We start from the raw sequence: 26,426 nt of genomic DNA, 5'->3' as shown, positions 1-26,426 counted from the left end.
ATCCACAGGCCCTGGAGGCAGCGTCATCCTCCCCAACTCCACTCCATCTTGGGTGCGGCAGAAGCTCTTTAAGTCCACCCGCTTTCCCTTGAAGGCACAAGGACTGAAAGGCTTTCCTCACTTCTTAATCCCAGTGGGGTTTCCATTCTCTCTCTCCCAAGGGACATGACTACCAAGGAGGGGAGGGGCCCCTTGGGATTCTAGTCTCCCATTTCTTCCGAGATTTTCTCTACTTAGAGCCCTTCCCCTACCCATTCTGCAAGGCACTTACCTTTGACCTCTACCTACTTTTGAAACGTTTTACGGCTTCGTTTCATTACCTCCAAGACGATGGTGGTGATTCTTGGTCTTTTTCTCCTTTTAAAATTCCACTGCCTTAATATTAGTGTTCTTTTTTTCAGATCCAATCTATGCAGGTCTTCTGTACGACGGCCAGCATCGTGCCCCTCTTTCTACAGAGCTGTCAGCCGTGCTGCTAATCGCTATCGTGAAGATTATACACATACGCCCTTGGCCACTGCTCAGATGCACCACAAAGATGGAGCATTATACCTCTCATTCAGGGAGCCCTCCTCTAATGGGCATTTCCCCCTTTTTGTCTTCCCAGCGTTCTATGCCTCCTCGTATGTTTGGGGAATTGTCAGATCTTGGTGGGAGGCAGAGCTCGCCACCACAGAGAGAAATAAGAGGCTCTAGGCTTGTTTTCCTGACCCCTCGGATGGTGCGCTTGCCTGGGATTTGGACTCTGGGGCTACCGCCTGAAAGGAGGAGAGACCTGGGAATTCATCCTGGTGAAGGTGGTGGTAAAGGCAGGACTGTCTGGTCTCCAGAGTCCAACAGCAGCATGGGCGAGGGTCCGGATTTGCCTGGGGTGTGATTCTGGCTATCTCGTGGCTTCCTCCTGCCTGTGCCATGGGCTTCCAGCAACCCAAGCTTCTCAGGAAATTCCTTTTCCACTTGCACCAGATGGAGCCAGTTTCCTTTGCTTAACACTGGCGATGTTGACGGACACATAATGCCCTTTAACAAGCATGTGCCTCCCACCGTCTTTCTTTCGTAGCTGTCCTATCCGGGCTGTCCCATCTGAGCCAGAAACTTTTATTTTTTTTTTTTAAATTTTTTGTTCAACGTTTATTTTTATTTTTGGGACAGAGAGAGACAGAGCATGAACGGGGGAGGGGCAGACAGAGAGGGAGACACAGAATCGGAAACAGGCTCCAGGCTCTGAGCCATCAGCCCAGAGCCCGACGCGGGGCTCGAACTCACGGACCGCGAGATCGTGACCTGGCTGAAGTCGGACGCTTAACCGACTGCGCCACCCAGGCGCCCCAGAAACTTTTAAAAGGTATGGGTGGCTGGCAACTGTGATTCTATGGGAGGGACAGAGGTAATAGAGACTGAATGAGAAATTTCTCTCCTCACTGAGAGCCAGGAAGTAGGCTTAGGGGTTAGAATGTAACCACTAATTGTAGCATCTCATAAAGCTTTTTTTTTTTTTTCCAAAAAGTTACTCAATGCTAGCAATAGGGAAAAAAGAACCATTGATTCCTTCTTGTTCTCTTCTGAGTTGCTCTCCATTTCCCCGCTCTCACCCAACTGTAAAAGCAGGGACATTTGGCTTGCACATGCTTGAAATGTTTATTATCTATTTCCTCCAGGATTAGTCTTCTGTCTGTTATCTATAGAAGAGTTGTCCTAATTTTTTTTCTATCCGAAACCTGAGGGATGAAACATGGCTCTCCACCAAATACTGCGACGTCTTCCTCCCCTCCCCCAGCAGACACAATTACTTAAAACACACAACATGATCTTCTTTATTTAATTGTTTAATCAGTTTACATTCCACAACTGACAGGTTATTTATTTTTATTTTTTTTCCATGAACAAGTCATTTAATTAATTACCAGACACTTTTTTTCTTCAATCGATGGAAATACGAGATTTCTGCCAATTTGAAAAAGAAAATTGCAAGATGCAGTCAGTGTCCGCGAGGTCCCCAAATGCTCTCTGCTTCCTCAGTCCTTGCAAAGTCACAGGAACCTGGCAATTTCCCTTTTCATCCCCCCCCTCCCACTTCCCTGTTAAGTTCACCTCTCCGGAGAGCACAATGGTTTCAAGATCTGGTTTGGATCACCTTTCCTGTAGTTAATTAGTTAATTATGAGAAGGACCGGACAGTACAATAGATCTGATAAGATGTCGCATTCTTGTTAAGATTAAACAACACAGTTATTCACATCGTATCAGAACAAATTAACATAATATTTATTCTTATTTTAGCACCAATAACCGCAGGAATGGCTACCTCCGAGGGCAGAGGCGATGTTGGAATCCTGCAGTACATACTGCTCCTTGTCTAACCAATCAGAAAGCACTATGCAAATGAAAGGTAAATTTATGTAAATTTATATTGACCAAGCAATAATCTGGGACCATAAACCCTCCAAGATTCGTTTGAGAGTTTTGTCGGCTATGGTCCCCGTCTAATGACCATATATAAAACATACTCACCAAATCAGCTCATTTTCTTTCACTTGGTATCAAAGGGCTCAGAATGTTATATTTTAAATGAGTTAAATCGTGTCATACTGGCTCTTTGAAATGCTTTGAGAATGCCCAGGGGTTGCTGGCGTGCATTTGATTCTGTTCTCTGTGCTGAGATCTGGCAACTTGTCTTCCTCCCCAACCACCTCCACCCCAAACAAAAGAGGTTTCTTCACCTCTAAGGAAGGTCTCTAGTCAGGAAGGACAGGGAGGCGATGGTGGACTGAGTCCCAGGGCAAAGGACAGAACCTGTCACCTCCTAGAAAAGCCGGTCTTGCCTCTCTATGGTCACTGCTCTAACATATCCCCTTTTAGCGTCTGACTTTAAGATACAAATGTAAAGAAATGAAGGGATTGGGGGAAAACAAAACAAAACAAAACACAGCGCCAGATATTAGTGAGATGTTATGAGCAGGTGACTGGACTCGATGACAAAATGGTGTGGAGACCATTATTCTTGACCGAGACAGGGAGGCCTGTCTGGCCCCCTCTCCTCTGTAAGATAAAGGGCCTGTGGACGAGGGATAAGTGGATGGTCCTATAGCTGAAGAAAGTGACCTGCTCTGACAGGAGAACGTTGACGGGTCACCGGCACCGTGTCCAGGGGCAGCACTGACACCCTGTGGAGACGTGGCATGTATTTGACAGGCAATAGTCCTCTCCTCCAACTAAGCAGGTGAAGTAGAATTTCAGGGGCCAGGAGGGCAGCTTGGCCATCACTGCTGTGCTCTCTACTCGGGGCCAACGCCAACTTCTGGCTTCTGTCCGCCGGGAGACCCGAGTGACTCATGGGGGAGGGGGTCCTATTCGGTCTCTTAACAAAGAGTCTAAATCTTTGCTGTCCTATACGGGAGCCATTTGCCTCACGTGGCTGTCGAGCACTGGACATGTGGCTGGTCCAAACTGAGACGTGTTCTAAGAATAAAATTCACATTGGATTTCAAAGACTTCATTAAAAAACAAAGGTGGCAAAGTATTTCAGTAACTTTTTGATATTGATTCCACATTAAAATAATATTTTTGATATATTGGGTTGAAATGTGTTAAAATTAACTTCACCTGTTTGTTTGGACTTTTAAGAAGGGGGCGGCTAGTAGGATATTTAAAATTGCATACGTGGCTTACGCTGGTTGGACAGCACTGGTCTAAATGGCCTTCCTGAAGCCGGTGCCAGAGTGATGACCACTATGGACGGTCAGAAAGGAGGAGGGTTTGGACAGAAGGAGCCATGGATGGAGGGTTAGGGTAAGCATGGTGGAACCCCCTCCCCCCAGGGCACCTCATCTTCTCAGTCTTAGGGGAGGCAGTCCCTTGTGCTATAGTATCACCCACTCCCGCCCTTCTTTCCTACTTCCCCTTACTTCAGGGTGCCCTGCCTTTGGGGGATCCTTCTCCGCTGCCATGCTGAGGATGCTCTGGTGATTCTGCCGTTTTCCCTTCCAAAAGTTTTATCTTCCCTGCACGGCCAACTCCCATCTGCCGCCCACTGCCCTTACCCCACCCTCCCACCGGTACTTTCTTCACGCTGGCGGCATCCCATAGACAGCCTCTCCGCTTCTGACATCACAAGCCATGTTTGTATAGTGAGTCAGAGATTGCAAAGCCATTTCAGTCACCATCTCCTCTGATGTCCTTCTCCTACCAAAACTCTGTCAGTAAGGACAGTCAAATGAGATAGGCAAAGTGGGGTGGGAAAAGGCATCTGAGAACAAAAAGGTAGATCGAAGGCTTTGGACTGGAGCACACACTAGCTGTTAGCTTGAGGTCACTTTCGGAGGAGTGAGGGGGGCGAGAGCAGGGGGGAGGAAAACTCTCCAAATGTGCCTTCACACAGGAAGCAGACACCCACGTGGGCTCGAAGCCTCTGAGAATAGCGATGGCATGGCCAAGGAGACCCGGTGCCCCAGGAGCCTCTGCTCCCGGTTTGCTTGAGAGGACACAGAGACAGTGAGGTAACGAGACTTGCCCGAGGCCCCAGGTGAGCCAGTGACAAAGCTATGAAGGCAAACCCAGGATCAGGTCTTTGTGTTGACCTTCACGATGACCTTCACCCTTTAGACTTTGATAACTTGTTTTCTACTTTCTGGAAAACAGATTTTACTTTAAAGGCAAAAAGCTTTTAGAACAGAGGGTCCCAAGCAGACACTAGTGACTGTCAGAGAAACAACCAGAAAACGAAACAAAACAAAACAAAACCTTCTGTGCCAACGGCTTTCCTCCCTTCAAATCCCACCCAGAGTCAGGATTTTGGGGCAGTCTCTACATAAAGTCCTCCAAAAACTGAGGGCTACGTCAACGCATTTGTTTCATCTCAATTCCCTCCCCCTTATTTTCAGTTTCCACTTTTATTTGTACATTTTTACAGAAAGTCTTGGATCTAAAACAGTCACAACCACGGACGGAAGTGGGAAAGGAATCTGAGAATGAGTGAGTGAAAGGCATCATTACATCCACAACAACACAGGCACACCGATACATTCAAGCTCGAAAGGGTCTCCAGGTAACCAGGGAAAGAAGGGAAAGGCTTGGCCAGAGGGAGTAATGGGAGACAGGAGAGACGGACACAGAGTTCCAACACCCAGTCCTTGGAAATGAAAGGCAGGGCCGTCATTGCTGAAGCTGGCATCCGTCAAAGTGAGGCCAGCCCCCATGCTTATGGTTTTCTGCCTCTCAATAGTGAACAAACACCCCCTATGGTTGGGTAGTCCCCCTATTTCTGGTTGGGCTCTACCCCTATAGTGAGCAAGGTTGTGGACTTCCCTTAGAGAAGGCTTCCCTACAGCACCGAAGCCAGTTCCCCTGCAAAGCAGAAAGCGTGCAAACCCTTTTGGAAGTGCAGTCTTGTTTAGAATCTAGGATTCAGTCCTTCCCAAACAGGATTGCACCCAGAACATCTCCCAGTGAATGCGCCATCCATTCTCAATCCCATGAAAACCCATATGCTTTTGATGAAGCCATCTGCTTCACCAACTGACAAGAGAAAGAAGATTCCAGTTCTCTGAAACTTGTTCCCATCTTAAACGACCATTAAAACATTTCAGAACCTGATCTGCTCCCACCACCAGTGCATGCATGGCTACAAATGATGTTTGCAGGAAAGAAAAAAAAGAAAGAAAGAAAAGCATTGACCCTGTGCCTTGGTTAATGGTTATATGCTCTTTGCTCCACATGGTTTGCTCATTCCATCACCTCTGGGAATAATCGAGAGGGATTAAGAGTGCCTTTTGCAAAACTGGCTTTGGACAAAAGGAAGGAAGCCTGAGAATGGGTAAGTTAAGGAGCCAACCTCTGTGAGGGACCCGAATGATAGAAGAGGAGAATCCCACGTGCTGAAGCTGGATAGGGACGGTCCTGTTTGGTGGCCAAGATGACCTCCCACTTGCGATTGTCCTTTCAGCAACAAGGCCCAAGCACCACATACGTTGAAGAACTCCGTGTAGTCAGGGTTCTGCTGCTCCAGGATCATTTGAACAGCACATAACTTATATGATACATCATGTCTGCAAATCACTTGGCAATTTCTTTGCTGCCCTTAATATACCATGAGGTAAAGTGTTATCACTATCCTCATTTTGTGGATGAGGAAGTTCAAGTATGGAGAAGACACAGTGCCCAGAGTCACAAATCATTGGAGGGCAGAGCTGAAAGAAACTTTACAGTAACTGTGTTAGAGAAGTGTAGCTTAATTAGTGAGTTACTCTGGCTTCCGTGCTCTTACACCTACAATTAGATTGAGATAGCACTTAAAAAGAAGAAGAAGAAGAAGAAGAAGAAGAAGAAGAAGAAGAAGAGAAAAAGAAAAAAGGAAAGAACGTAGGAATCTTTTCCCTCTGTTCCACCCATCCCTAAGCTCTGGCACTGACCTTTTACAAAAGTCCCTTTGCCATCTTTAGGGGCTCAGAGCCCTGCTCTTCTCCTGCTATGATCACCGGGTTAACTCCACGCAGACCAGTGTGGTTCTGCAGCCTTAGACTACACTCCTAGCCCCAAGTGCCAACCCAAGACAACTACTCACCGTGTAGGTACTGGGGACATCATGATGCCTCTGAGTGATGAAATTATAAACAATCCTTTCGTCTTTTTTGGTACTTTATTTTTCTAATTCTCTACGATTTTCTATTATTCAGAAAAAATAATCCAATAGCCAATAATAAAGTAGTCTGAGAACTAACAATAATGTTTAAGAAACATTTTGCACCATGGAAGCACCAACGGAAAGAGTCCAAACGCAGCCCGCCAAGTTGACTGCTTTGAGACACCAGAATCTTTTATGTCCATCAGCTCAAGGGGACTTGTTTAAAAACCTGCCCCCTTACTCTGCCAGATACCAGCTAGAAGATAGCACAGAAGCCAACCTGGCTGGTATGCACCAATGACTTCTAAATATGATGAAATCACCTCTTGATTCATCATATTGCCCTGGAAAGGGCTGGATTTGTCCACTGGGATGGTTGGCGCCTGGGGGAGGAGGAACACTTTCAGAAAAGCAGCTTCCCTTTAGTTGCAAGAATCAACCAAATAACCCACACAAACCACACCAAAGATGACCGGAGTGTATTTTCTTCCCGCTCCTTCCCCTCAGATACTTAAAAAACAATTAACACTCTCAGAATAAGCCAGGAGAAGACAGAGTCCATGCCTCTGGGTGATGGGCTTGATTTCATTACTTTGAGTCTGACTCAGGTAGGCAGCTTTAGGGACCTAAGCAGCACATCCCCCGTTGAATCAGAACAACCACACGTGGTTCATTTCACACCTCTTATCATGACTGTGGAGGACTGTTAAGAGGTAGGGCCTACACTCAAGAATTTCAGGATATCGCCTTCCCTGACCAAAGGAAAGGCAAGCACTGTTAGGTGGAACCACACACCCCAACAAGAGAATATGCCAGAATGGGCTCCGAGGGCGGCATACGGACATGTGAACAAGGAAGGCTTTGTCTTGGCTGGGTGATGCTGAGTCTTCTTGACTTTGTGATCCATGAAGCTGAAAGGATGTAAATTGTTGAAAGGCAGAGGGTTTCAGGAGGATTGAAGCTGGAATAGGCACATTTAAAAATGTTTTATATTTCAATGCCGGGAAGCCACGGACCTCCTTCTGAAGCCCACAGCCACAACAAATGAGGAAGGGGTTTGCTTGGAGAGTATGAGCCTCTCCAGAGACAAATTCCTTAACTATTTTAATTGATTGACTATTTTAAGTTGATGCAGAAGGAAAGAGGAAGGGAGCAAAGAGGAAAATGAAACATAAAGAAACCAAAGCTCCCAAAATGGGGAGAGAAAGAAATAGGACCTCTTTCCAGGCAGACACCTCACTTGTCTGAATCCCCAATCTCATAGGGTAAGGAAGGAAATGAAAGCTGAAAGCCCCATGCTTAAGGCTAATTCACATGGAGCTCAAAACACATACATGGTCATAGACCTTGCATGCACACCGGTAAGGAATCTGAACTTCACCTGGGGTCGGGGCTGGGACTTTTATGAAGCTGCCGACCCTAAATCCCATCAGTAGGTTGGGTTCTACTTTGATTTGGACTTAGCAGAGGCTCTCTTTTCCTTCCCCCACCCCCCTTCCCTTCTTCTTCAGCCACACCAGAGCCTCACTAATAGCGTGGGGACGGCGGGTCTCAACTTGGATCCCTACACTGGAGGGATTGAGCCCCTCCCCGGCCTCCGCCTCCCCGGTCCCCCACCCCTGGGCAAGGATTTGCCATCTGTATGGGGCTTTATTGGCCCCAAGCAGGATCAGACCTCAGAGTGTATCTGCTCCTATCTGGCCCCGCTACCAAAGAAGTAGCTCAAAGCTTCTGTTCTACTGATGGCAAGTTAAGCCCAGATGGTTTACTTCTTTCTTAGGAGTCTCTTAACATTTCAGGAAGGCTTCAAAGGGACACAATAAGCTGTATTAAGGGTCGATCACAAAGATTAGTAGCTGGAAAGAGTGGATGATCCATTTATGGCAAGCATGGGATTAAAAAAAAAAAGAAGGTATAAATAGTCACAGGTCAGCGAGGCAGTGTCCTCAAACACAGTTACTCAAGAAAAGTTTAAATGACTGATAGCAAGTGGCCCCTTGTAGAATTTCTTTCTCCATTTTCCTGCACCTGGGAAATAGCTGGTCACAGACAGGCCCTCTGCTCCAAACAGACGCTCGTGGACACCTGCCTCTCCCTGCTCAGCAGAGCCCACTCAAGATGCTTAGAAGGAAGACACGAAGCCTCTCAATCTGGGATGCTTCTCACTTTTCCCTCAAGCCCTAGCATGCCTTTCCTTTAAGGGGGAAATCTAGCTTTCCAAGAAAAAGAAATTTTTAATTCTGTATACAATAGAAAAGTTAGGGTTTCCCAAAAATGATTTCTCTTCTCATAGAATTAATCCTTTATTTAAAAAAAAAAATCCTTTGAAGCCCAATTGGAAGAGAATGGCATTTCCTGCTCCACACCTTACCTCTCATCTCTCAGCACACCCATACAAGGGGCACGCACACATGAGACCTTTTGCAGAAGCTGACCAGTGTCGCTGGGAAGGAAGCCTTGAGTAGCACACCCACAACCGTGTCCAGTTACATACTGACAAAAACACACAGAAAATGCACCAGGGAGCTACACGTATACAGAGACCCACATTCAGGCCCATTCATGCACATGGGATGTCTTAACTGGATGTGAATCACACACACACAGTCAAAAAGAGCAGATGAGGGGACAGGCAGGACTCGTAGCCTGGCGGGTGGAAGAGGGAGAGGTGGTTAGTAGATGAGAAGTGGGGACTGGTAGGAAGACAGATCAGGAGACAGGTTGATGAAACAGGTACATGGGTGGGAAAGAAGGCTGTTGAGCTGTTGGCAAAGCGCCCAAAGCATATCTATTTATGAAGCAACTGAATTCTCAGCTACATGGTTGACCCATGGCTGTACAGCTCGGGGATTCACTCCTTGCCTCCCTGGGGCTGCTCAGCCCCAGCAGGGTCACTGAGGTGACTGTCAGCTGCTCCTGCCCACTCTTCCCGGCAGACTCTTGTCCCTACAGCTCCCACGACTCTGGCTGACATGGTAGTTCGCCGACACCTGCAGGGCCAGTGTGCTCGAACGAGCCTGAGACGTCGGGCTGGATTTATGCCACCTCTGTTTGGGGGCTAGCCACTAAGATGGCTATTTGGGGATGCATGGCCTTGAATACCAAGAGGGAAAGGAAGAAGATGGAAAGAGTCCGGAGTTCGCCATTAATTTACACGATATCATACAAACTTGAGCCCACGGAGCATGGAGATGCTCTCTCTGCACGTGACCCATTTTCTTTCATCTGTACAGAGGTCGCCCCCAGGAGAGGGGTGGATGTCCAGTGACAAAGGACAGCTTCCATGATGGGGAGTGAAGATCTGGTTTGGTACGTACTTGTACAACAGCAACAGAGGCAATGTTCCTTCTCCCTCCTGAACCATGTTCCCCCTCTTCTCTCACGGCTTTGTGCCCAGCTTTGTCTTGAACTTCCAGATTTAGAAGACTAAATCCCGTGGCATCCCAGAACTGTGATGTGAAGGACCACCGGGCCCTCTGCCCAGTGATTTTGTTCTCAGTTCTGCCCTCTGGGAATTTCAGCTGCACTACAAATAATAGAAAAATGCAACACAAACAATAAAACCCCACACTCAGAAAACACCCACCACACGTACACACTCCAGGGATCTGAAACTACAGAATGGGCACCCACACTGGCCTGCCCCTCATTATTCCTCCTAGGTCTCGGGACTCCGCCCTGGCCCATGAAACCACCACAAACGATAGAGACAACAGTCATAATGAAGTCTTTCCATTTTAAAAGGTGAAAAGGAAAAAAGGAAACCACCAAAAGTAGTCTCTCTCTCACACACACACACACACACACACACACACACGCACGCACACGCACGCACACATCACAGCATTACTCCAAGGCTCCAATCTGCCCAGGGAGTGCAGGTGGGGTCGGGGGTAGGGCGGCCTCTTGTTTAACTGGATGTAAGGCAGCTGGAAGGTAAGACTGGGTTTTCTGAGCATCCACTGAAGTGTCCTTTTATTGACGTGGATCTTGCCCCTCAGCACGTTGTTCTCTCCCCCTTCCCACCTCTGTAACTTTGTCCAAAAGTTTGGCAACAAAGAGAAAACTTCCTTCTCAGTCTGTTTTCTCTTCCACTTCTTGTGTGTTGCTGGTGGGCCAGGAAGGGAATCAGAACAGAACGATCAGGAGAAGTGATCTGCAAATGACGTCAAAGATGTGGTTACATTCTATGAACTAAGGGCTTTGTTTCTCTGCAACACGATCGGCGTTGGGGTGGTGTCCTCACGGCTGGCCCAATGGATGGTACCTCCTTCTCTACATCCGTGCCGCTTCAGACCACTGGCACTGTCCCTTCCCAGCCCACCACCCCATCCTCGTGAGTGATGGGATCAGGACGCTATCACAAGTGGTGATGTTTGCTCTGTCTTCAAAAAACCGTGGAGCCAAAAGTTAAGAAATGATGGAAGAGCCACGTGACGGGGACACTTTCCCCATCTCAGTGATGAGGCAACACAAAGTCCGACGAGATGCGGGTGCCTGAGCCAACTCAACTCTACCTTGGCACTGGCATCATCTTGAGTTAGTTTTGTTTTATATATGTATATTATATATATATTTATATATATATATATATGTATGGGTTTGTTTTTTTAGCACACTGTCCCATTCTCGGGTCTGGATTTAGGGCAGTTGGTCCTCGGGACAGGTTGGACAGAAGGGGCCAAGGTACAGAAGAATCCCGAGATTAGTGTGAGGCCCAGGCCCCCCCATGCACAGAACATGGACCATCCGTATCCATGGCTGATGTCGTCGGGGAGTCCATACAGGTAGCGTGGGTAGCGTGACAGCTCAAAGTTGATTCCAGCCACACAGGTGCACAGTGATATGATGCAGAAAGTTCCTGGAGGGCAAGGCAAGGAACATGGGGTGGGGTGGGGTGAGGGAGAGGGAAAGGGAAGAGGGAAAGGGGAGAGAGAGGGAGAGAGAAAGAGAGAAGTGAGGTTGACAGCATTTTTCAATTTTCTTGAGTAGGCAAGGTGAAAAGACGCAGATATAAGCCACCAAGATCCGTAGCTGGAAATATTCACGGAGAGGAGAAAAGTGTCAAGAGATCATGGCTTCCTCACTCTGCAATAATTGCCCGGTCTTGGAACGACTTGGGAAGTCTTGCCTGTGGGAAAATACTAAATAAGCTTCGCAGTAGAGTCTCATGTGGGGTATGGTGAGGCAAAAGAGTATTCAACTCATTTTTCTAAAGCATTGAAAATTCACCGTCTTTCTTGGGAGACACAGAAAACACACCCCACCCTCCCACCTGCTACTTATTTACAGAGAAAAACAACGTCTATTCTTTCCTATATAAAACATTCCTATACGACATTGGGTTTTCCTTTAACCCATTCACCAACAAGTCACCCCAATCCTGGGAGCCCTTTTCCTTTTCCTGTAAGACAGCATCTCCCAAAGTTGGAACACCGGCCCTCTGAGATATTCCTTTACAAAGGGGCAGCAGAGTCAAAACCTCTGGGAAACTCTGTACGTGACTTCTCACCACGAAGATGTATAACCCACAGTAGCATAAGCTCATGCATCTATGAGTCTTATGAGTATTTGACAGACTTAATGATGGGAACTCCTCTTTTTAAAAAATTACTCCTGGGGTGCCTGGGTGGCTCAGTCAGTTAAGCGGCTGACTTTAGCTCAGGTCATGATCTCACGGTCTGTGAGTTCGAGCCCCACGTCGGGCTCTGTGCTGACAGCTCAGAGCCTGGAGCCTGTTTCAGATTCTGTGTCTCCCTCTCTCTGACCCTCCCCCGTTCATGCTCTGTCTCTCTCTGTCTCAAAAATATATAAATGTTTAAAAAAATTTAAAAAATAAAAAATTACTCCTACTAACCTTCAATGAGAAGGCTGCTATAAGAGAGAAAATGTTATAAAAATGTTATCAAAATTAAAAAATTTTTAACCATTGGAGATATGTGGCAAACCCAAAATGAGTTCAAGAGCTTTTCTTGGAGCACCTGGGGGGCTCGGGTGGTTAAATGGTTAAGCGTCTGACTCTTGGTTTCGGCTCAGGTCATGGTTTGTGAGTTCAGTCCCTGCGTCAGGCTCTGAGCTGCCAGTGCAGAGCCTGCTTGGGATTCTCTCCCCCGGGCCCTCCCCCATTCTCTCTCTTTCTCACTCTCAAAATAAATAAACTTAAAAAAAAAAGGTTTTCTCGATATTGGCTGCGTCTCACATTTCTTCTGTCAGCAACTGATATGACGGCAATGGCCTGTGAAGTTTGAGAAGGCTGGGTTGGGTCAGTAGAAGAAAGAAAAGGGAGAAGCATATTTTTTAGGGGGCGGGGGCAAGAGGAGGGGCATTATATTTATATTTATTATGAGACCTCTTGCTTCCTGATGGCCAAGTTTCCTTAAGATCCAACTTTTTTCTTCCAGGCCTCAGGCCCATGAGCTTATGATAATTTCAGCAGTCATAGCGACAGTCGCTGTACCTAACATTTATTAAGTGTGTGTGCTAGGAACTGTGTTGAGTGCTTAAACACGTATGGAAACTTTAATTCTCTAAATAAATCTATGCAGGTCACATTATTATCCTTATTTTGTCTCTGTCCCTATTTGATGGAAGAAATCGAGGCTCAGAGAGGTTAAGCCATCTGTCTAAAATCACACAGCTAGTAACTGGTGGAGCTGGGCTATAAGCTCAGGCAGGCTAGTTCCTGAGTCTGTGGTCTTATCCTTCATGCTTAGATGGGTGCCGTACAAGGTGGGTCCCTCCTGTTGTGCACGTGGGTTCAAGATGAATTCTCTATCACTCAGTCTGGGATAGGGCAGTTTGGAGTCTTGGGTGGCTTATTAAAGCAGACTGCTGGGCCCTACCCCAGAGCTTCTGGTGAGTAGGTCTGGGTAGCACCTGAGAATTTAGACTTTTAACAAGCTCTTGGGTGATGCTGATGCTGCCGGTCCAGTGACTACACTTTGGGACCACTGAGTTAGAAAAAGGTTTTAGTAGAGAAAGACGAAACTTAATAGTCCAACATTCAGAGAACAGAGAAAAAAAGACAAACAGGCAATAAATGTGAAAAATGCCCAATTGTGCCAATAATCAGAGACTTGGAAAATAAAGACATAGTAACAGAAGATAATCGAATCGGTGGCGTTTGGGTTTTCGTCTTGTTTTTTAATGATTATTTCCAAACCTAGTGAGGAAGCAGCAAAATGGACCATCCCATAGACTCTGGGGGAGATGTAAGCTGGTGTTTCCTTACAGGAAAGTGATCCTCAAAATATTCATACATTTGACCTAGTGACTTCCTTCTAGATTAAGAAAGGAATCCCACCTGGGAACAAAGATTTAAATACAAAGATGTGCACGTGGCGAAGGGTGGAGCTGAGACGTGGCAGTTGGAGGGGCCAAAGTGAGCCTCAGATCCGCGGTGAACACTGCTTTTTGGGCAGAGAGGTCTGAACATTAGGCCGAGTGAAAGAAGGTGTTGAGGCACTTTGGTGGCTCCGATCTGCATTCCCAAAGACCGCGAAGGAGCCTGCTACAAGGACCTGGAAGAAGGGAGATGGGGGCTGGCGTGGAGGGAGGAGGGCGCAGTGAATACCTGTTCAGTGAACACTCCTTCTAGAGGCCACGTAAAGTGATGTGTCAGGGGGGACCTGGGCTCAAGAGCCCCAGAAATAAAATGCGTGCATATGTGCCTGTGCAGTGTTTCTGTGTATGTATATGTGCATGCACGTGCATGCATTTGTGCACAGTGTGTGTATGGGATTGTGCACACGTGTGCATGTGTAGTGACAGCCACTATGTACAAACACGTGTGGCAGCATCATTACCTGGTAGAGGAGGGGTCCCAAACTTCAGGGAGTTGACAAAGCAACCCAGTCTCTCCTGCTGTGCACTGGGGCTCAGATGGAATTCTATGATAATATCTACACGGACTAGGTCTCACCTCGGTCCTGCTGAGTCGGCATGTCTTGGGGAAGAGGATGGGAAACTTTTGGTTCATCAGGTGACTTCCGATGACCAGGCTGGTGGGACCCTTGGGTTAGGGCAGAGGGCCTTTGTGTAACCTTGAGACAGAGCCAGGTGAGGGGAAGAGGAAAGGTGGTCCAGAAGGAAGGGGGCAGCCTATGGGGCAGGGCCAACGAGAGGGTGACAACCTGGAAATGCAAGAACTAAAGAAAAGCTGCGTGTGACACCAGTTTCAAATATTCCAAATGCCAACAAACCAGAGCTGGCCTTCTGTGCCTCAAGAAGGCTTCTTTGGGGCGCCTGGGTGGCGCAGTCGGTTAAGCGTCCGACTTCAGCCAGGTCACGATCTCGCGGTCCGTGAGTTCGAGCCCCGCGTCAGGCTCTGGGCTGATGGCTCAGAGCCTGGAGCCTGTTTCCGATTCTGTGTCTCCCTCTCTCTGCCCCTCCCCCGTTCATGCTCTGTCTCTCTCTGTCCCAAAAATAAATAAACGTTGAAAAAAAAAATTTAAAAAAAAAAAAAAAAAAAAAAAAAGAAGGCTTCTTTTACTGCCTGGCTTGCGAACCTGAGTGTGCACGGATACAATTTGCTAAAACTTAGATTAAGGACAGGAAAAGTGTGTGTGTGTGTGTGTGTGTGTGCGCGCGCGCACGTGCATGCATGCATGCTCAGTTCAAATCTGAGCTGCCGTTGAGATGGCGAGGCACTTGGAACCATGGATCTGGAGCGTGATAGAAAGTTCTGAGCTAGAGATGTGGATTGAATCATCTTATAAACTGAAGCTCTGTGTGTGAGGAGGTCACCCACTGATTTTATATAAATCTACAAGATGCTGTAAAAAAATGGAGACACTCCTTATCATCAAAAGGTACACTATCCTCCCGATTAAATCCAGTGATTTGTTCTGGGGGAGAAGGTTGACCTCGAGTAGTTTTGATCTTCCTGAGTTGCCAGTAGCTGAAAAATGTTGATACGCGCTGTTTTAATGGTATATTCTGCAAGTACAGTGGACAGGACACAAAGGATGTGGTTGATACGTTGAGAGTAAAGAGCTTAGGTCTGTGTGGAGCTAATTACCAATTGGAAATGGCCCAGCCTGTGGATAGCATACATCTTGTTGGGTTACGTTAATGGAGTTAATAGGGGATCTTCTAGCCTTAACTTCCTATCCGCTCTTCTGTGACTTTGGAACCTTTTGAAATTTCTATTAGTGCTTGTCCATATTGCCTTTGACAGGAGAAAACTTCTAGGAGACTCACGAAAGAGGGCCCTTTGAGCCAAACATCTAAGCGACTTGTTAGGAAACTGTGTGTGAAAAAGAGAGAAGACTGGAAACAGGTTCTGTTTCCACATAAGGCTACCGTTTTCTGTTACAATCAAGGACTTATCGTTTTTACATATCTCTGGACTTGTAAATTCAAATCTGAAAATGCGCATTAGTAATTACGAATGGATATTCACATGTATATGGCAGGTCCTCCATCAATGGACTGAATGAATGATGTGCTGCCCTTGTTCCTCAGCCTAACAACAGACTTTGACAAACACCCACTGAGTCCCTTGAGTCCCAGAGAGCAGAGGAGATGGGGACAAAGGTGGCCGAGCACCCTAACTGTCCCAGTTTTCTCAGATGATGAACTAAACTCTCAGACCTGTAAACTGGCGACTAACTGGTGAGTGTAGGGTGCAGACCCCACCCCACCCCCGCCATCCCCACAGCTCTCTGGGGTTCTCTGCAGAGTGAAGACAGATTCTGAAGGCTCCTGCTGGAAACCATGGATGGCAGTGGATAGGACGGCCTCCCCTCATTTACCCGAAGTACAGTGTGAGGTCCTCCCGTCCCCCACAGCAGTAGACTGGAGCCTCTGGGGCTAGGTCTCTTGAACGTGTCATTTTGTTCCTCATGAGCACTTATTGAGAGATAGGCGAGGACCCAAGAAATAATGCAGCGTCACATCTTCTTAGTAACCCCCCCCCCCCACCGCCCGTGGTTTGGGCCTAATTCCAGTCAGATTCCTAGACTAACTGCAGTCAGAACGGAGCAGTTAAATGAAAAGAACTTTGCCCCAAGCTCTTCCCTCTGGAGCCAGGCTCTGCTGTGTGCTCCAGACCCGGCTGTAAGAAACATCAGGTGGAAAGCAGGCCAGGGAGGCAGGGACAGTGCCCATATGATTGTCACGTCTCGGTGACGGCAGGCCTGGTGTGGGAGCGGGAGGGGGACATCCCTGTGGCTGTGGGCTCTGTGATGCAACACAGCTCATCAGCAAGTATTTGTTGAACTGTGTTTATGCTAGATGATAAAAAGGAGAATAAGATATGATCCCTGTTCTTAAGAATCTTTAAATCTAAACTAAAAGAGATTTTTTAAACAAGCTTCTCATCTAGTCGGCGATAGAATTGAGGATGCTGTGACCACAGAACCGGACCCAGAGGCTGCAGTTTAGAGCCAGCTCTGGGCCTCTACCTGCCCCCGCTTCCAGCAGGAAGATGGGGAGCAGAGCAGATGACTGTGAGGTCCCCCCCCCCACATCCAGCCGTCTTTAGGAAGAGGAGGAATACCCAGTAGTGGGTGGTTAGGGTCAATCTCTGACAGAGACAATCAAGCTGGGCCAGGGAAGGTTTCCCAGGCAAAGAACAGAATTCCTGCAGGCAGTACACAGAAGTGGGGGGCCTCACCTGGTCTGGAGAGTGTCCCTCCTTTGCCCTCAGTGCCCTCCTTGCCCCGGGTCTCTATGCAGAGATGACAAGGCAAGCCTGTGTGCCCCTGTCACAGAGCTTCTCACTTCCCAAATGCTCACTGCTCTAGCCTTGTCCAGCCTTCATCATTTCTCACGTGAGCGGCCGTAACAAGTCACTGCTATCTTGCCTTCTGTTCTTGCCCCCGTAGAGCAGCCAGTGATATTTTAAAAATGTAATCAAATCATAATTCTCTCCCCTGCTTAAAACCCTCCAATAGCTTCCTATCACACTCAGAATACAAACCCAACTCCTTACCCTGACCATAGAACCTTATCTCAGTAGACCCTGCCTCCCCATCTGGCCTCATTTCTCACCTTGACCCCCACACTCTAGCCACAGAAAAGAGCATTCTGTGTCTCAAACTAGCTAACCGTCTACCCACCCCAGGGACTTTGCACTTGCTGTTCTCTCATCTGGGATGCCCTTTTTCTAGCTCTTCTCAGATCTCAAATGTCATCCCCTCAGAGAGATCCTCCCTGGCCTCCTTCTAAAATTGTGCCTCCCCAGTGGTTTTCCAGCTGTGCCCCATGGAGGTTCTCAGGAGAGGGAGAGGGAGTAGAAGAGGATCCAGCCCCCTGTCCTCTCTTTGGCCAGAATAGCCCTGCTTTGATGTGAGTCCATGTGAAATTCCATTTGAAGAAAGGAGTCCAGTGATTTCAGCATTTCTGAAAAGCACTGGGCTTATCCATTCACAAGGGGGCCTCAAGGTATGTCATTACAGGGACTAAGCTTTGGACAGCAAAGTCCGATGGCTGCCCCCGTAGTTGCAAGTCTATGCCTTTGGCGGCAGAAGCTAATAGGTCTCCGCTCTCATCGCTGCTGGCCCTGGAAGGGGCCTCCAACTCCTACTCAGCCCCGCCCTCCAGGCAGCCAGCCCCGACTCGCCAGCTGGTTGGAAGAGAAACGAACTCTAATTACCCCTCTCTGTGCCAGGACCCTCATTCGCAAGGACCCGGAGTTCAGGAAGTCCAGCTAGAAGAGAAGCCACCACCCCCTGGAACCCTGAGAGCCCGCACTTGAAGACCCCCTGGCGTGGAGGGAACACTCTCCAGTCCCCTCTCGTGTCCCTATTTGCAAACCCCACCTGGAAAGGAGGGCCAACAGGTGGGAGGAACTACGTAAACATCATGTTTCCTTCTGATTGTACAAACACACCACCTGTTTCTCTTGATGACCGTTCCCACCTGAAGCCCCTTCAGGACTCACGACCACCTTGTAACCCCCGGCCCCGCCCTGGTCGCACCTGCCTGTGTCCTGTCAGCCCCCGGCAGGCCGAGGACAGGGCCTGCTGCCCGCCCCGTCCCCAGTCCCCTTGGCTCCAGGCGCAGCTGAGACTCGAGTGGGGGCGAGGGAGGAGACGGCTTCCGCCCGGCCTGCCAACACCAAACACAGCTTCCCCATCCACCTCCTCCACATGGCTGCCATCTCTAATTAGCACTCCCTGCATTGCCAGATATTAGATTCCAGTCTCCCTGCACCCCGCCCCCCAACCCTGAGCTTCAGTTTCTCTGTTGGACAACTTCCCCTTGCTTGACGTCTCTTCCCTGGGTCTCCGAGCTGCCTCTTGATCCCAGCTCCGTGCCACCTGTCTGTCCCTCAGAGGGACTTCTCCTCCTCTAGTCTTTGTACACTCAAGGTTCCCAGCTCCCCTCTTCTGCCAAGTCCCTCCTTCTGGCAAATTCACCCTTTTCTCCAACTTCAGCTACCACCAGGACACGACTGATTCATAGGATTATGTGATATTATGTGACACCCTGTACTATGTCATTATGTGTCCCCAACCCCAGGGACACAGTATGGATGGTCAAGGTATTCCCTGGCTACAGGTTTCCAGCCCAAGTTCCCGTAAGCTCCTGACTTCTTTATTCTTTGGAAGCCTTGCTTCCCTAGTAGGGTGACCACCCATCCTAGTTTGCCTGGGAGTCGGCGGGGACGGGGGTGTGTCCCTGGAACGTGGGATTTTTATTCTCAAACCAGAAAGTCCTGGGCTCAGTGGGACACATCAGTCACCCTTCCTACAGGCTCCCTCACAGTCCTCCCCACTCGGGTGCCAATCAGTGATACTGCAGCAATGACACAAAGTAATCCTTGCTTGTCAATTCAATTAGACATAATGCCTTCACCCAGCGCAAGGACGGAGACTCCGATGCCTGGAATGTGTTGCTAATGTTAAGAAACACCATGCTGGGATTGCATTGTTTGGGGTTGGGGGCTGGCAGCTAAGTCTGCCACCCTGAAATGTTGCCCAGGAACACTTAATCAGCAGCCCAATAATGGTCCCATCCCAGCACCACCTTAAAGTTCAATTATTTTTAAGCAGCTCTTCAGAGTTCTGGTGGAAGCTTCCTGCTCAGCACACCCTGGAGCACGGATTGCAGGTGTGTAGGGTGTGACCTGGGCCTCCCTGTGTGGCGGCTGCTGTGTTAGCACACACGGGCAGGGAGGGGAGGACGTGTGTCTCTGCCTCCCTGTAGGGACCGTCAGAGATGTCACGGTAGTAATGCCACAGCAATGGACCTGTGTAGAAATAGCATCAAAACTGAGGCCTCAGATTAGGCAGCAGCAAAGCTCTTATTAATTCAAGAGGCCACGAGCCAGGAAACTGAGGGCCTCGAGAAGGTTCTCCCAGGAATCCAGGGCAGTTACATATTCGGTGCACAGGCACCTTCCCAAATGTCTATTCCTTATGGGGCCAAGTGGTACCCAAAACTTCACTGGACATAATTTCTGCAGCTTTCTGGGGCAGGAGATCCATCTGTGTGACATTTTCTGCTCCTGGGAATGAGGAATGACGTCTGTGTATCCCCAGCCCTCCCACGTTCCCGTGTTGCTTCGTGGCCAAAGAGCCCCTGGTCTGACCTGAGCCCACTAGCTTGCTGCAAAGTGGTGACTGCAGAGGTGCCCTCATGGGCGTGCAGGTCAGGGACATCTGGGGAGCAGCCCAAGTCCTCCCTCAGACACTCCCCCGTGAGCCCCTCTCTGATCTTTAAAACCATAAAGAAGCAAAATCAGCAAACAGAAAAAGGATCCCTCCTCCTCCAGCAGCAGCGAATGCACCCTAGGAAGCTGGTGTCCACTAAACCCTTCCTTTGCGGAGATTAAATGCCTCGGCAGCATTGAGCTCTCAAGAGCTCTTTATAGCTTTGCTCAGACCTGCACGGAATATAAATTACGGTTGAATTATACACCATAGCATCAGCAGCAGCCAACAGGCAGGTCACGTGGGGTTTTCCATCCAGGGTGCCTTAGGGGTTCGTTGGGATGAGGCATGGAGTGGTGACAGGCCCCCGAGAACACACTGTGAGGCATGGCGCCCTGAGTTCGGACACAACCATCCATCATTCTGGAAGCTCTGCAAACGCTCCAGGCCATAGACACTGCAGGCGTGCCGCCACACCCCCACCCTCCCGGGCAAGCACCGTGTGTGTTCCTGGGGTCGTGCCTACGTGCTACAAGGCTGTTCTCTGGGCATAATCATGCCACAGTAATGCAACATCCCCAGCTCAAGCACTGAAAGGGACTGGCCCGTGCATACAGGTTGGCATCGGTTCTAAAGACAATGCTTCCAGGTTCCTAACATAGAACCTGGAGTCTTATGCTTTGGTTTTTGTATATCCACAGGGTGGCCTCCAAATCCGGAAGCGCTGGTGTCACGGACCGAATTGTGTCCTTGCAAACTTTGTACATTAAAGACCTGACCCCTGTGCCTCAGGATGTGACTATATCTGAGACAGGGCTGTTAAAGAGCTAATAAAGGTAAAATGAGGCTGTTAGGGTGGCCCCTAATGCCAACTGACTAGTGTCCTTACAAGAAAAGATTAGGACATACAAAGAGACACCAGCCAGCTGTGTGCACAGGGGGAAGGCCACGTGAAGGGGCAAGCAAGAGGGTGGCCATGTGCGAGAAAGAGGCCTCAGAGGAGACAACACCACTGATGCCCTGATCTTGGACTTTCAGCCTCCAGGACTGTGGGAAGATAAATTTCTCTTGTTTAAGCCCCCCCAGTCTGTGGAATTTTATCTTGGTGGCCCTAGCAATCTAATGCAACAGGTGAATACATAATACGTGGCTTATTACCATATCATTACAATCCATAATAAAATAAGATCATCTACGTTTCCAGACTTTATAGCCACCCTGTAGCTAAAACAGGCATCTCAACATAGCCCTATAAAACAACAGGTGCTGGGCATCTTCTGGTTTTTTGCCCCCACCTCGTCTTCCTCACCTATGTTATCTGTGCTTACTCTCACTCAATACCCACCAATCCATTTATTCTTTTGGGTGTAGATTTAGATTTGATCTTAAGAGCAGTGGCTCTTGCGGCCTCTACGCCAAGGACGGAGCCTTTGCAAACTTGGGCAAATATCTAAAGGGCTGAACAAATGGAAGAGGCCGTTGGTGGATGTCCACATGCTTTTTGTGGTGGGAATTTACTGAGATCAAAGAACCTCTGTCCATTGACCTTGACTGGAGACACAGACATTTCCGCTGTTCTCCCGGTCTACCCAGAGTCCACATAGCCACCCCTGATGGTCCAAGCCAAGTCCCGTCTCCCAAGAAGCCTTCCCTGAACATGCCTAGCATTAAGATTATTCACATTTTTTCTGGTCTGGAACAGGCAACCTGACAATTATAGGGTCCCCCCTCTTGTTCTTCGTTCTAGTTTGTGTTCAGCTAGATTGTCATTTTCTCCAGAAGTGGTGGGTAGTGATGTCTCTTGCATTACACACAGCACCAAGCATGAAACTCCATGTCACTGGGAGAAATGGACTTCCAGGCTATAGGGCTTTCCAGTGAAAATATGGGCTTTGAAACCTAGAGGGGAAGGAAGGCGACACCATGCCCGGTCCTCCCACCCTTCATCCTCCCACACCGTTCTGCGATGGCTGAGGGGTTTGTGCACCCACGCATGTGCTCACCTACCCCTGTTTCAGTGGGCACCTTGGGTTTCAGGAAGCGTTTTTGTATTCACAGAAATTCAGCATTGGAATAATACACTCTCTGCAGGATTATTTTGAAAAGCGATAATAATAAATGTGAAAAGGCTTACAGAAGTTAAAATTGCTTTCTATATGTAAGGTATAATATTAGAAATGGAAGGCTTTAAGTAAGGGTGAAGAAAAATCGTCCTGGAGGACGAGAAAAAAAATGTGACTGCTGTTTCAATCTCCATCACCCACTCCATTTCCCCCCAGCCCTGCTCCAGGGTAAATACTACACCAGGAATAAACGGCCCTTGACAGAAACCAGAAGAAGAGCTCACTCAGGACTCTTCATTCTATGGACTTGGTTAAACCAGAAACATGGCATTTGGAAGATCTCAGAATACATTTCTGAGAAGGACCATCTTCAGAGGGGGCTCAGAGAGGTTACGGCAGCCAGCAGAGGTCACGTGACAACCTTGGTGGGTTTGCAAAGCAGCTTGTAAGCCTGTGGCTCAACCAGGATGGGTAAAAGGGAGCAACCCTGATAGCAGTGTTGGGATCACTATTTAACAGGAGTCAGGGACCTTTTACAGGTGCCACAAAGCTTCTGATCTGGTTCCTCTGGAACACAGAGGTGGCATCTACAGTTATCCCACACTTATTCATTAAACATCTACTATATAGTGGACTGTGAGAGCTATATTTTTATTATTTTTAGTCTGCATGACAATTTCCTTTCTTCCTTCTGTTAAAATCCACCACCATTTGTTCTCATGGGAAAGCCATGATTCATTCAGACATAAGCACCTGATATAAGCCAAATCTTGGGTGTTGTATCTTCTACTCCTCTTGAGGTTGTGATTACAGACATGCGCATATAGATGTGAATTATACATCTATCTATATTTTGCCCACCTGCCCTTGGATATTTCATGCTTCATGGAGCAAAAAGTTGGGAAGATCTGAGGTGGGTGGTCCGTGGAGAGCTATGAGCTTTCTATATGGCAGGCACATATCTACGGGTGAGAAAAGTCCTAGGAAGACAATGAATCAAGAGTGCAACATCACATCTTTCTCAATGTGAATCTTTGGAGCTTCCTATCCATCTGGGTCTTGGTTCAGAGCTGAGAGTTGGTGGGATCCAACTGGCTTCCTGACTAAACTGAGAGTGGCATCTACAGCTGTGCAGAAAGGAACATTCTCAAGCTGTGAACAGTGAGCTTCCAAGAGTAAAGCCACTTAGCGCATGCCATCTTCCTGCCGCTGCTTCTCTTTTCTTTCCTTCTCTTTCTAGGCCAACTCTTTCTGATGAATGACAATGGTCCACAGAGCAAACTTGGAGAACCTCTAGGATGGAGGGCAATCTTGTCCTGAGTTTCTTGCTCGGGACAATGCTTGAAGGAATTCAAAACCTCCTGAAGATCATCTCTGATTCCTGGTTGCTCTACTCATTGGTCTTCCAAAGTAGTACATGAGGCATTTGCAGAAAAAGCCACATCACCCCCCAGGGCCAGCATAAAGCCGGCACAAGTAGATGTATCATTACCTACGAACTCCTGTCTTGGTGGTCTAAGGCTCTCCTGGCCCAGAGGTCCACCAAGGCAGCCTGCACCAGCTTCCCAGTAGGAGAACTGCAGCCAACAGGGGGTTATGCAAGGTGGAAAGAGAACTCCACCAAGAATCAGAACATCTGAGTTCTGGTCTCCTCTCTGCACATGAAGTGGGCAAATCACTTCACCTCTCTGGGCCACGATCCCTCAACCACACAATACAGAGGATGGAACCAGATCTCTACAGTCCTTCCAGTTAAGTGATTCCCTGACTCTTGGTATTGGGGTAAGAAGGTACCCTTCTCTCTGAACTGCTCTAGGACCGGTTATCGGTTATTTTGTCACATGTGAGCCACTTGGAGAGAAGTTACTGCTTCTCACCTCCTGACATGCACAGAAGGGCTGGTGGATGAGACCATTAGATGTCATTACTCGACATCGATGTGCATATGAGGCTCTGCTCTAAATTGCCATGATTGCAAATGTGGAAGGATTGGGACCCAGCTGTTTAAGTGCCTGGAAGAAATTGGCTCCTGAAAGAAATCTCTCAGGCTTCTGCCCTATCTGATCCAAGCCAATGCCATGTTAATTAGGAGAGGAAGAGGCTTAGGGTGGGAGTCAGAAGATCAGGCGAGCCTGCCACATGGTGTGGTTTATGTTTCCATATGCCTGGCACATTTGTCAGCTGGCCCCGGCCTTTCTTTGAGATGATGTCACCTCATCGCTGGGTCACTGAACACATATATAGTTTCACATGGATCAAACACTGATATGTAATATTTATAATGTGGCAGGCATTGTTTCAAATGCGTTTAATGTTAGCTCTTTTAATCCTCAACGCAACTTTATGAGGTTTGGATAAGGGAAGTGAGGCATAGAGAAGTTAAGTAGATTGTGTAAGGTCACACAGCAAGTACGGGAGCCAGTACTTTCAAATCCACGCTTCTGACGCTTGTTATGTTGTCTCTCATTTCTCGTGCATGTGGATTGTCTCTGGAGCTGGACTGTAAGCACAGAAGCTTCTTCCCCAGTAGGGCTCTCTACTCGGTGGTGATTCATTCAATCAGACTTATTGACTAGATGATGAGATTGGGAGAGGAGCCCCTGTCATGACTAAGTGCAGCCCCAAGGAGGTTCTGGGTACCACACAGACTCACGGCTCAGGTAATAAACTCTTGTTGCTGAATTCTTCAGAGAACTTGGAAAACCTATCATAACCTGTCATAACATGGCTTTGCTCCTTATCTGGGCCACTTAGAGGGGTGAGCTTCTGTGGAGGAACAGAAGTTTTCTATGAGGTGTAGGGTGGGCAGCTCGAGAAAGGCAACGAATCAAGATCACAGCATTAACTTTCTTTCAGTAAGACTCTTTGTAACTTCCCAGTTGGCCAGAAACTAAACCCAGTGGACAGAGGAAGCTGGTGGCCAGAACAGGACCTGCAGGAGCTCAGTGTGGATCCCAGCCCGTCAAAGGGGTCTTCCCTCCCACCAGCATCTCCTGGCTCATGAACGGGTCTCAGCCTGGGCACCTCTTTTTCCTCTTTTCTCTTGGAGATTTGGAGAGTGATAATTACTCATCTTTGCTTGATGAATCCATACTCTAGTGAGGAAAGAGTCACAGGAAGGAGATTGACAGGGCAAAAACATGTCGGCTTTATAAGGCTAGCATGGCAACCGTGGCCACATTCAAGTGCACCTGTACCTTCCCTCAGGCTGACATTTTAGGATGATTTTCCTAGAGGAACATGGAGGTTTACAAAGCAGATACACTCACCTAGAAGTGTTGACTCACACTGGTGAGCCTCCTGATGCCAGCCTGGGCCTGGGGCCTCAACCCAGGAATTCTGCCCATATGGAGGAGCAAGCAGGGGCAGAGGACCCAGGTGGTGCTAAGGTCCCACAAGCTCAGCCTCTTGACCCAACCACACCAGAGAAGTCAGTCCCCTCTTCTCTTGGGACTTGAAGAGAGCTTTGAAAGGTAGCTTGTCCTCCTGAAGAGAGAAGCTTCCTACTTTATGGACCCTGATGGGAATGCTGAGATCAAAGGAAAGAACACTGTCCAACCTCCCCTTGGCCATACTAACTTAGGGACCAGAAGCAGCTATGACCCAGAGGGTTCTGGGAAACGTGACTGCAATGGAACTTGTCTGAAAATGTTAAGAGCTGAGCCCGAAGGGGTAGTTTCATTAAATGAAGTGTAGCCTGGAAAAGTGGCCGAATCTTTAAGAAGCTCCTAGGTTTTGTTAGCGGGGGAAGTGGGAAGGACACAGCTATTGGCATTCCTCTCTAGCCACGGCCAAAATTAGGGGATCAAATATCATACTAGACTTATATTTTACCTTCACATAAAGCAGCTTAAGCATTTTTAGATAAAGGGATTTTTTTCTTTTTGCTTCATTCACGACCGAGTTTAGTCACACAGAGATATATAAAAAACGGAAATGTATTAATGACATGTGAAATCCTAAACGAGAAGGGATAAAAACTTGGCATACTGCTTCTGGAAAGTGGCCAACTCTTAGTCTCTGTGCAGGCTCAGGTGATCGATGGCATGAAAGCCCTTTGAGGACAACAGTTAAGGGCAAGTTGACTTGATTCTTCCTTCGGCCTCAATCACTACCTCCCCTTGAGGCTGCTCCTGAGTGTTCA

At 48.1% G+C, this 26,426-nt stretch overlaps 1 protein-coding gene across 1 annotated transcript in view; it reads right to left on the bottom strand.

Moving 5' to 3' along the window:
- Positions 1-2,242: 2,242 nt before the first annotated feature.
- The window catches only part of TMEM178B (transmembrane protein 178B), a 366,236-nt gene continuing 342,052 nt past the window's right edge, over positions 2,243-26,426 (bottom strand). The window contains exons 4-6 of the mRNA XM_047095478.1: positions 10,454-11,479; positions 9,936-10,144; positions 2,243-3,458 (exon numbers count right to left, since the gene is read on the bottom strand). Coding sequence (XP_046951434.1) covers positions 11,229-11,479 — 251 coding nt within the window. The 3' untranslated portion in view covers positions 2,243-3,458; positions 9,936-10,144; positions 10,454-11,228. The remainder of the gene's footprint in view (positions 3,459-9,935; positions 10,145-10,453; positions 11,480-26,426) is intronic.

The sequence above is a fragment of the Lynx rufus genome, unplaced genomic scaffold, assembly GCF_022079265.1.
Source record: "Lynx rufus isolate CCGP_SWC_20201006 ecotype Redwood Valley unplaced genomic scaffold, mLynRuf1.p SCAF_4, whole genome shotgun sequence".
Lineage (NCBI taxonomy): Eukaryota > Metazoa > Chordata > Mammalia > Carnivora > Felidae > Lynx > Lynx rufus.
The sequence above is the reverse complement of the archived record's forward strand: the minus strand, read 5'-3'. Positions and strand labels throughout refer to the sequence as shown.